The sequence below is a fragment of the Dermacentor silvarum genome, chromosome 4 (genome assembly GCF_013339745.2).
Source record: "Dermacentor silvarum isolate Dsil-2018 chromosome 4, BIME_Dsil_1.4, whole genome shotgun sequence".
Classification (NCBI taxonomy): Eukaryota; Metazoa; Arthropoda; class Arachnida; order Ixodida; family Ixodidae; genus Dermacentor; species Dermacentor silvarum.
This window is the reverse complement of record NC_051157.2, coordinates 228,769,476-228,781,129: the sequence shown is the minus strand read 5'-3', so window position 1 is coordinate 228,781,129 and position 11,654 is coordinate 228,769,476. Positions and strand designations below refer to the sequence as shown.

Here is an 11,654-nt window from a genome sequence, read left to right as displayed (position 1 = left end):
GACTGCACTATATCTGGTTCTGCACTATAAGCGGTTACGTTATAAGTGGTCTATACTGTACTAGGTTCAGTTTATGCGTGAACGATACTAGTTGGGTGTCGCAAGAATATGTTTTACGGGAGCTGTGTTGAAATTGAGAAAAAACAAAGTGGTCGCAGTTTCACCTGAAAGGCGAAGCATCAATTGCGATAGCAAACTTGTAGAGAGCTATACGGAGTATGAGTGAGTGAGTAAACTTTTATTGTTCGTAAGGGGTGACACCGGAGCTCCGGTACCGCTCGTAGGCGTCCATACGGAGTAATGATATTAGCTTTATCAGCTGTATAAACTTGGACATGCAGCAGCATCGGCAACACGCCGAACTGTTGTCGACGCCATCGGCGTTTTGCCCGCGTTCGCTCAAAATGCGTGCGGCGTTGGTGACTGTTGCCGGAGCCTCTGATATAAATAGGCACTTGGTGCCGCAGCTAAACGTCGCCTCCCTTCCCTCCCCCTCCCCCACGGCTTCTCGCGCGTCGGAAGAAGGCGCGTTTGCTCTACATATATGGTGATTGTAAAGGAGAAAAGAGACGCCTACTTCTGCAGCCCTTAAGCGAGCACGGCGCAGAACGCGCGTTTGTTCTCCACCGTGCGTTCACTCCCCGTGAAAGACGCGCCCCTCGCGCCCTTTCACTCGCACATACAGCGTTCGGCGCGCGGCGACGATTTCTTCTCCAAATGACGTCATACGGAACCTCACGGCGACGGCGACGCCGACGGCAAAAATCTGCTTTTGAGTGTCCATATAATTGCTATCGCAATAAAACGAGTTTGCTTCCAAGAAGTGGAGTTGACAATATGAGAAAAAAGAATATGCTTGAAAATTTTGCATGGTATACTGGTTAAAGAAATGGGCCGATAGTTAGGTGGGGAATGTTTTGTGTGAGTGGGATTTTGTACATTTTCACTGCACTAGGGCACAAAGGGCTTGGCATCTCTCTTTTTGCATCCTCGCTTCTCATCGCACATTATACGAGATTCATTAAGGTGTGGGTAGTTGCGCTTGTGTGTTGTATTTCCTGTGCAGTTAAAAGGAGTGTGTAGCAAACGCAGCATGTACTGTTCGTATTTAATTTTGCCATATTAGATACAGAGCAGTTGCGAGCACGCGCAACACTGGTGCAAACCTCCTTGGCCACGTGGGTCGCTAAAGTGCAGTAAGGCTACATTTGATCACCAGTAGATAAACAATAGCTTGTTGATCAAATCTTTGTCTAGGATGGCTTCATCTTTTGTTTATCATGGCTATTTCCATAACAAACACCTTATTTCCTATGAAATCTAGCTGCCTGCCTGTCCTGGAATATTTGAGTCAGTTCTGTGACTTGTATTGTTAACTTGTATACTATTGATAGGACTGCGATTATTCTGTGGGATTTATTTTGGTTCTCTTACTCTCTGTAAATTAGTCATTCTACTTTGCTGCAAACTTCTGGGATTTCTTGTCCTATTTTAACAATACTCCTTTGCTTTTGTGACCCCATTTTGTTAATAAGTCTCATAGGGGTTTTGTCCAGCTCATGTGTCATTTTATTTGGTATTTTAGTTCTTTAATTTCTCTAGTGAAGTTTTTCAGAAGCAGTTCCTTTTCTGTACTGTCTCTGCTACTCAAAGATCACTCAGGAAATATTTCTAATAGCTGTTTTCATTGTAGAAAGAATCAACCAGCCTGCCGCTGCAAATTCAGCAGCAGTGTGGCTACAAATGCATCTGCCCTGTGGGGGTCTTCCCCAACCCGTAGCGCGTGTAATCGCAGCTACGCAGGGTTCGGGCGAATAAGGCAACAAGCGAGTCAACTCAACAACGTTTATTGCTGTCAGCAATAAAACACACTTGCATAGGGAAGTCCGCTCTGTATAACAACTAATAAAATAGGCTTGCCTCGTCGCGTGTGGTAGTCACGCCAACGAGGTCACTCACGGCTTTCAGCAGGTAAAATCCGTCCGGGCAGTTAGGTCAAGCGAGGTGAGAGAGACCCGGGGGTCTCTCGGTCGCGCTCTTTTATCTTTTTACCTTTACGTGAGGGGAGTGTCCTCCTCGCCCGCCGGATACTTTCCCTCTTCCCGCATGGGCGTGCGCATCGCGAGAGGCGAGCGAGAACCGGGAGAGGGCAAAGTGCACTTCTCCCGTGTCCGCCCGGCTCCCGCGGCGCGCGTTGTGCGTGCACGAGATGTCCGCCCGATCCGCCGCGTGCGCTCCGTTCGCAAGCGACGGGCGAGCGCCCGCGGGAGAAGGTGGCAGCGTGTGCTCCCCACAGCCCAGAGTGTGCAAAGCAAGCAATGTGCACTCGGCAAGTGCACAATGTAGACGAGCAAGAGGTGTGTGGCCCACGGCCGCGCTTGAAAAGGCTGGGAGCCGACCCGTGTCGAGATGGATGTCGCAATAGAAATGGTATATTCAGAGCTCCGGAGTGTCTTTGGCGACATGACGCCCATCACGGGGAAGTGTGTGGCAACTGTGAGGCTGCCCGGTTGAGAGGGCATTTTGCTATTGTTTGTTGTCAAGAGACATTGCTCGACACTTTTTGTTGAAGCTGGATGCTAGAGTCTCAGCTGAGTATCGCCAAGCCAGAGGATGTCAACAAGGTAGCGTCAGTGGAAGATACAGTAAAGCAATTTCATCGAGTCTTGACTGAGTACATAATGTCGCGGCCCAAATTACCATTCGGGAAAACACAAAGCCGAGATTCCCGAAGCCCTGAGCAGTCCTGTTTGCACTGCAGGATAAGGTATTTCAAGAACCACAGAGAATGGAATACGAAGGAATCATCCAGCCGGTTAAGTTGCCACAATGGGCCACACCGTCAGTCACTGCATTGAAAAGGGATGGTTGTGTGTGATTTTAAAGCACTGATAATCCACTCACGGTACTGAAAACATACCCGATTCTCCGCATAGAAGAACTGTTCACCAGACCAACGGGAGGCGTCAAGTTCACGAAACTTGACCTTCGAGATGCTCTCAAGTATGTCACAATCAACACCCCAAGGGCTTGTATCAATTTACCAGACTACCTTTTCGAGTTTTATTTCAGAGAGAGTTGGAAAACCTTCTGCATGACCCCGACCATGTGACTGTGTCCTTTGATGACATTCTCGTAACTGGTGTGCATGACCGTCAATCGGGCAATTGTGTGCCAAGTTCTGGAACGACCCAGAGATGCAGGGCTGCGACTGAAGCTGTAAAAGTTTTTTCTTCCAGAAGTGGATTACTTGGGCCACATCATCAGTGCAGCGGGTCTTTGTCCAAACCTGTTCTAGACAGAGGCTGTACTAGCAGCCCCAGCTCTGCAGATCGTAAAGGAGCTACAGAGCTATCTATGCTTGCCTAACATTTTGATCCAGCTAAGTCTGATTTGTGATGCATCAACATATGTCCTTGGCACGCTCCTGGCACAGTGGCAACTCTCTGGAGTACGTCCTGTTGCCTTGGCATCACCAAGTTTAGTTGCTGCTGAAAGGAATTATATATTCAACTGGACAAGGAGGCCCATGTGATTTGGCATCACCAAGTTTAGACAATATTGGTGGGGTTGGCATTTCGAATCTGGAAGGAAATCGTGAATGGGTGTTCTCCAAGAGTGCTACGATGAACTTTACTCCTTTCCACTATACCCTCAGCTATAGGCCGGGGCCCAGCATTGAATGCTGATAGATTGATCCATCTCCAGACTGAAGATCCAGCTGAGGTGCTTGCAAGGGTGTACCCCCAGGTGCTGTTGTCCAATGTTGTTGCAGAGGCCACTGCCAACGTTGTCAAAAAGTTGAGGAGGGGCAACAAGCTGGGCTTGGATAAGGAAGGAAACACCTAGGATGATGTGTGTGGAAGGGGGCAAGCAGTGTGCTGTGGGGATGCAGTGGGTGATTTTTCAGCAGCCTTGCAAAGTCAAGTCTTGAAACTGCTTCGCGAGGGCCATCCAGTAGGGTCAAAAGATGAAATCTCTGACAAAAAGCCACGTTTGGTGGCCATCACTAGATGGTGACATTGCAGCAACAGTTGAAACATGCTGCATCTGCCAGGGGCAGCAGCGTGCAGCACAGCCACTTCCAAAGAGGTCAGGACTCCACGTAGACTATGCTGGGCCATACCAGAACACATATTTCTTTAATGCGAAGCATTCTTTGGCTCATTCTTTGCACTTTGGTGTAGGTAGGTTCCCGTCTCGCTTTAATAAAAAGAAAATAATGATGGCGGAATCTGCTGTAGAACCCGATGCTTTAACTACTAGGCCACGATCGCACGCATACTTCTCTTGTTCCATAGACAGCCAACCCTTTTAAACGCTCGGCACATACACCACGTGACAGCTTGCACTATTATGCGCCGTATTAAACTGCGCTATTTCTGGGATTGGTCCACATCCCCAGCACTTTCATTGTAGCAGTTTATACTACATAAGAACTCTGAGATATTGTACGAACTTCATGATCGCCTAAGTTAATTATGTTTTAACATTTCTTCGCCGGAGTTCAAATGCAATCATTGTTTTAACATACACCACATGACATAGCCATAAGTGCGTACGACTGTAAAACACGCAGTTGATAATGACATCACAAACTGTGTTTCTCTTGTTTATGCTCATCTGCTACCCATATTGAACCCAACATGTTGTTAGCCTGCGTTGAACAGCCGGCGTAGATGTGCCTTTGCTGCCTTCGACGTGGTCGACGTCGTGCTGCTGACGTCACACACACGTACGCTTGCGGCCCACACACACATCTGCTCAGTTTACACAAATATGTTTATTCATCTGGTTGCAAGACCCCAAGCAATGCTGGATAGCCAGGTAAATATAATAGGTACCAACATTGCATCACGTCGATTCACTTGGCATATCTTTGCTTCACATAACATTGAGTTGCGTGGGATTGGCACAATGCTTGATTGCAGTAGATTCCTTCTCAAAGTGGATTGAGGTTTTTCTGGTTTCGGCAGAAGCCACTAGTATTGAGTTGCTAGCCAGGGGCTGCCGGACATTGATAATGAACCCACATTCATAAGTGAGCATTTTCGAAGAGGAATGCCAGATGTTGGTGCCTCCTTACCACCCAGCATTCAGTGCAGCTGCAGAACGGGCAGTCCAAACGATGAAAAGAAAATTGAAGGCTGGCTATAGAGATGTGTGAACGGAAATTCATGCGTACTATTAATTAACATTTAAGTCGATGCCACAAGAAGTCACGGGACACTGCCCATCTGAGCTACTGATGGAACGCAAACTGAAGACTGCAATAGACCTTCTGCGACCAGACTTGCAGTCAACAGTTTTACAAAAGCAGTTGAAATGAAAATCAGATGCGACCAAAAGGTGAAACCTTGAATCTACACTCAACCTGGCGATCAGGTTTATGCCAGAAATTTCCACCCAGGCCCTAGGTGGGTACCTGCAATAGTCATAAGGCAGTGTAATTCTTCAGTAGAAATGCAGCTTGAAGATGGGCCTCCTTGGAGCCGCCATGAGGATCACGTCTCACCTGCAGACCAAGTGCCTGGCCGGGAAGCAGAACCCAGTCAATGGACAGTAACTCGGGCTCCAGCACTGAGTCAAACTCTGAATTGACTCCAAAGTCCAGTTATGTCATTCAGCACCAAGTACCTGGTGCATGCATTTGAGAAGAATCTCAACCACAGAGTGTGCAAAGAACACCGCAGGGCCAGGAAGGAATATGCAAACCATTACAGCGTTCCGCTGTAAAAAATAAAAAGTTCACCAATGATTACAATACTCCTATTGCGAAATTTGTGTGCAGCTCTATATGCGGTTCGCGATATATTGGCTTGCGCGAACAATCTGTTTTGTGCGGCACATAGAAAATGGAGCAAAATGACTGCCTTGCTAATGGTGAGTGTGTGGGTGAAGCCACCAACCGAGCATGCGCTGGTGCCATCCGAGAGCCATCGTCGCTTTTCTTCTCATGCTTTTGCCATGCCCTCCTCCGCTTCCCGCCTCCTCTTCGCTTTCCTCTGCACCTCTTTCATCTCCCGCTGCACTCCACGTTCACTTTCATCTTTCACTGTGCTCATTTGCTTGGTTACGCCACCGACACTAATGGTCACCGCAGGAACGGGCGCCTAAGAGCTGCGCTCTAAAAGATATGTACATTTGTTATTTAACTCATGGTCTTTACTTGTTTTGTTAAGAGCGGGAGAGATGTGATAAATAACCACATCACTATATGCGTGAGGGTGCAACTGTTGCTTCCGTAATAAACAGATGCACATGACTCAAGCCAGTCAGTGCAGTTCATGCCCCCCACTATGATGTTCATCTGGCCCGGCTGTGCACACAAGCGCAGGGCTGATGGTCACACTTGGTACAGTGTAGACCGCTTATAACATAAGTCGCCGGAGTTGCGAATATCCGCAATATAAGCGGTACCGCACTATAACCAAAACAACTATTTTATTGCTATAATAGACACTCCAGACTAATTTCTTCCGTCGCTGTCACCATGCTCTATGTTCCGTATTCGCTTACTAAATAAATTAACAAGCACGGTGTCATGCGCGTACAAGCAAACATGAACACATCTCGCTTGTTGACCGCGGAAACGAACTGTCAAAACACTCGAGTGACGAAGCGTGGCGAGCGAATTGACCTTCGTGCTATCATGCCTATCGCTTCCACGCGACCTATAAGCGGAGAAAACACTGCGTGCGGCGGACTTTCCCCATCGCAGATTGCTTTCAAGATAGGGCCAAGGCGATCGTATCGCCGAAGTGGATCGTCGCAGATTACGTCCTGCTTCGGTCCACTGAAACTGTTCCGCATTGCTTTGCTGCCGAAAGTTCTCTCCTCTTTGCGCCAGTCCCGAACGCAAGTTTGGAATGCTCCGAACGCCCGTGATGCGGCCTGATTTCCGTCCGTTTCCGCACACATGATCACTTTCCTTTTAAATGCGGTATCATGATGAAGTCGGTACTTTATGCTGATAGAACAGATGCAGAGAACGTGAAGACAGACGGTAGACTATTGCCTAAACACGTGTACTGCAGCACATGGAGGAAGCTACGGTAGCTAGGCTCCAGAGTCGCTAGGCTCGACGCGCGTGCAAGGTGGCCATCTTGAAATGCCGACGGCTATATGGTAACGCAGATTTAGGGTCGTACTCGATCCTAACGCGCATGCAATTTTTGGACCTGTTTTATCGGAAAGAAAGTGTGCATTAGATTCGAGTAAATACGGTATTTGTGGCTTGAGGGGAGCGTTTGCCATCTCGGTTGACTGCCGAACTTCCAGGCAGCCGCACTGTAACCGGTATTTCGTGTCCCGCAACTGCACTATAAGCGATACGCGTATACATAGAGTGCTATGGGAAAATTAACGGGAGTCTGAAAAGACCCTATTATATCCGGTCCTGCACTGTAAGCGGTTACGTTATAAGTGGTCTATACTGTATTCAGCCAGTGTCAGTCCATAAGCCATACCTGCCAACTCTTCCGAATTTTCCGTAAAGTGTACGAATTTGAACCCGTCTTACAATTTTACGAATGTCGGCCCAATTTTTACCTAAAAGTGGTTATATTTGCGAAATATATTTTTTACATTACTAATAAAGTCACACCGTTGGTGGGCGGAGGCGCCACTTACATGGGGGCGCATAAAGATTGGGGGGGAGGGGGGGGGGTGCGCCGTAACCTTTATTGTCCGCAGAGTAAGGACATTTTTCACTCTGTGACGTTGCCTTCGTCATCGGGTTGTTGGATGACCTGACGACGGCCGGAAGTCACTGGTTGTCGTTACTCTCAACATAGAGACCCACGTAAGTGGCGCCCCGAGAGACGACGGCGATTTCTAGTCGATGCGGCAGGCATAGTTTCTGTATTGGAGGTGCTTGTCGCCCAGCTTGTCGTCTCGCCTGTCATCTTCGCTAGTATTTTTTCGCGAGTATGACCTGTTTTGTGGGCCTTGCTTTTTGTTTTTCTTTTTGTGCGACATGCTGCTGCATCGGGCGCAGTGCGACTCCGGCATGCCAGTATTTCGTAGCTGTAGCAGCCGTGTAGTGTGATGGCGTGCTCGAAGCCTCGTCAGTACTAGACTCTATCAGTACTTCCAAGTGTGTTTGAAGCTGTACTCGGCAGAATTCCCATGCCCCCCCCCCCCGGTCGCACGTTTACGAATTTGAAAGTCTTGAGGTTGGCAGGTATGCCAAGCTGTGTCGGCAAGCTTGGCCTAACTACAGTTAAACCTAACGAAATACAAATTCCCGAAAAACTTCGTTATAAAGAGGATTTCGTTATATGCAGGGTCGGCACGAAAATTCGGAAAGATACGCTTACCGTATTTACTCGATTCTAACGCGCCCTCGATTGTAATGCGCACCCATTTTCCGTGACCAAAAGAGAGGGAAAACAATCCTTTGCAGTGCCGCGCACCTCATGCTTTCATACAGAAATACAACTATTGCTCAAGATTTACTCCCAATACACTAAAGTTGCGATGAACAAAAAAGTCCCAGTTTCGTCCGAAAAGTGAAGCATCGATTGCGACAGCAAATTAGCAGACAGCTATATGAAGTAAGAATAGTAGTTTTATCGGCCTTATAAACTTGTAAACATTCGCTGTTTAACTAAATTGGTAGACTAATGCCGAAGCACACATACTACAGCACATGGTCGAAGCTACGGGCGCTGGGCTCATCAACTGGAAAAGGAGAGTGCTGGCTTGGCGGGCTAGGCCAGCTGCAGCAAGTGGCAGGGTCAGGTTTGAATGAAGGGAGGGGGAAAGGTCACGCCCGCGGCGGCAAGATCGCCGGGTCGAGGGATGCAGGCCCGCCTCGCACACGCTCGTACGCACGCACACATGCACTCGCTCTCGCCGCGCAGTCGCCATGAATTCGAGCGCGCCAAGCGCGACGCCGCCGCTTCGCATTCCATCGCGGCGGAGAAGGTGCTTCCGGTTGCTGCTTTCACAAAAATGACAAAATTTGGGGCAAAATCTCTAGGTTGTCGGCGGGGAAAATTCACTATTTTGATGGGGTCTCCCGCTGCCACTTCGTTACGTGCCATAAAATTCCGAACAAGCGCCGCCACCTGTGCAAGAGCCCCCCCCCTATCTTCACTGCTAATTTCAAATTTCCGCACCGTTCTGGAAAGCCCCCCCTCCCCCCCCCCCCCCTCCCTGCTCCGCACCAACACTGGCCTGCCACATCCAGTCCACGAAAATAATGGCAAATTCGGCAAATCGCACCAGTGCGCATCTGGGTGCCCCGATGAGCCCTTTCATCGAATCATGGTTGTACCCGGGCGCCCCTGTGGGCACACGTGCGCATCGGGGGAACCGCAGATGGCGGTCTGTAGTTCACGGACCACTGGCCGATGGTGAGATCTGCCTCTCACACGGCACAGAGGATTTCCCTGCGGCACAGCGACGTGACCACTTGCCACCAATATCGTCGCTAGGCCTTTTCCAGTTCACTTCGAATCTGTAGCAGACGGCGCTTCAGAACGAACCGCCGACGCTCCCAAGCAGCGATGTTTTGTTACCGTCGTTGCCGCTTTACCCTCTCCTCGCAATAATTTTACACGATGAAGAAAACATGCTGATATTTGCGGTGCCACCAGCTGCAATGCGAGCATGGCCGAGCCGCGGTTTGCTGTCCGCCGTCGGTAGCCACGCACTGCAGCTGAGCTTGACTTGTATCGGAACTCTCATTAGTGCTAAAGGTTTCACCATGGACATGGTTTTTAATAAAGTGAACATTACGCGTCACTTTACTCTAACGAACATAATTTTTTCGCCGGTCGCGGCGACGCGTCGGTGCAGCATCGATGCGCTCTTTCTGTAGTTCTTTCGGGGGTTTTGAGAGTGATAAACACCACTAACAAATCTTTGGCTTAATAAAGTTCATATTCAATAACAATTTAATGCCATTCCCACTGCGCTTCTTTTTTTTTGGCGGGATAATTTTGTCGTTGTCATCTTGAATTTTGATGCCGTTCCGGGATAGCGCCCCCCCCCCTAACTTTGCCGGTAATTTCGACTTGCTTGAGGGGGCGCTTGCTCGGAATTTTACGGTAGAGGTCTCAAATACATGTGCTTCTATGGAGTAACGGCGAGGAATAGAAAAACTTCGTTATATCCAGGAATTCATTATATGGAGCTTCGTTATAAGCAGGTTTAACTGTATACCTTGGTAGGCCACCATACATCTGTCCAAGACTGGGCCAGAAGTTTTTTTCATCGAGGTGCTTGTTTGTTTGCTGCACTTCGCACGTGGGCCATCTTTGTGCAGCAATGGACATAGGTAAGATCCGTACTTTCATAGGCCCATCACTGCTTGTACAAATGACAACATCATTGATGCTGTGCTGCCAGGCCTCAGACATTCAGAAATGGCTCAGTGAGCAAAGAAAGACATTGTATGATTCAAAGATGAGTCTATACGATGAACTGATGCATGCATTAAACTAGACACACAAATGAATTAAGTCAAGTCTGTAGATAAGTTAATGTTCTGCACGGTGGTGATAGCACAGAATTCCACATCCAATGAAGGCAGGATGATCGCACACACTGATGGCTCGGTAACCACACTGATGTGACAATCACAGCAGCAGAGGGTGCATGCCCGTCACTGGGCATAGGAACGGGCTGGCTATGGTACACTGGGCACAGGGCTCTTGAGAGGCTTGGCCAGCACACCCTCAGCTTACCCAGGACCACAAGCGTAGGCCAGGCAGCTCAAGCTGGCAACATCCATCCAGCGCAGCTTGTCGATGCCATCCCCTTTCAGGACACAGTTGCTTGCAATACACTGCACAATTAAAACAACTAATCACACTGCATTGCTTTTCTACCAATTTGTTGTATTTACTCACTAAACACCTCGTTCCACAGCTGACAAAGGCTGTATGGAGTATGTAATCCGTCCAGCCGCATTTCGGCTTCACGCAAGGCCAGAAATGGATCGAGGCGTGTCTAGTTCTGGTGACGCCATGTGGTTCCATTAGTCCAAACTGCTCGCAGAATAGCATCTATACAGGGAATCGTGTGTGCATGCATGAACTGTTGTGTGCAAACATGGCGGAAATTTAACAATGTCTATACAGGCTGAAGCTTGCCTCAACCTCCATTTGAAGTTTGTCTTTGAAACAAATAGTGAAAAGAGTGGTGGTGTTGTGTGCCCTCTAGAGTTGGATGAAAAGGAGGAAGAGGGGGATGAGCCATCAAACCAGCTGATGCATGCCTACCGACAGGAGCAGCGTGTATACACAGAGAAGAAGCAGCACGTACTCCCTAAGGGGGCTCAGAGGGAGCAGAAGGTGGGCAATATTTTGGCTTCTCTTGTTGAAAGTGGTTAAGCTCCAACTTTGGTCTATTCTAGTTTCAGTGCTTATGTTCTAGTGAACACATTTTCACGTAAGGGAAGATAACATGCAGCCACCTTCCATGGCACGTTTGTTGCCTTCTCGGGACATAATGCAGTTTCTTAGTCTATTGGAAACTGTATTCCTTTGGATGAAAGTGACAGCATGCGTTTGTTTTCTTTCAAGGTGTGCACTTGCCACACATGAGTGTGGCAAGGTGTGTTCACACTCACAAGGTGTGTTCATGATGATAACACTCCACAAAGGAAAACGTGGCATCAGTTTTTCCACAAGGCATTTTTT

At 48.4% G+C, this 11,654-nt stretch overlaps 1 protein-coding gene across 1 annotated transcript in view; it reads left to right on the top strand.

Moving 5' to 3' along the window:
• Nucleotides 1-11,066: 11,066 nt before the first annotated feature.
• The window catches only part of LOC119449307 (spliceosome-associated protein CWC27 homolog), a 40,498-nt gene continuing 39,910 nt past the window's right edge, over nucleotides 11,067-11,654 (top strand). The window contains exon 1 of the mRNA XM_037712478.2: nucleotides 11,067-11,306. Coding sequence (XP_037568406.1) covers nucleotides 11,082-11,306 — 225 coding nt within the window. The 5' untranslated portion in view covers nucleotides 11,067-11,081. The remainder of the gene's footprint in view (nucleotides 11,307-11,654) is intronic.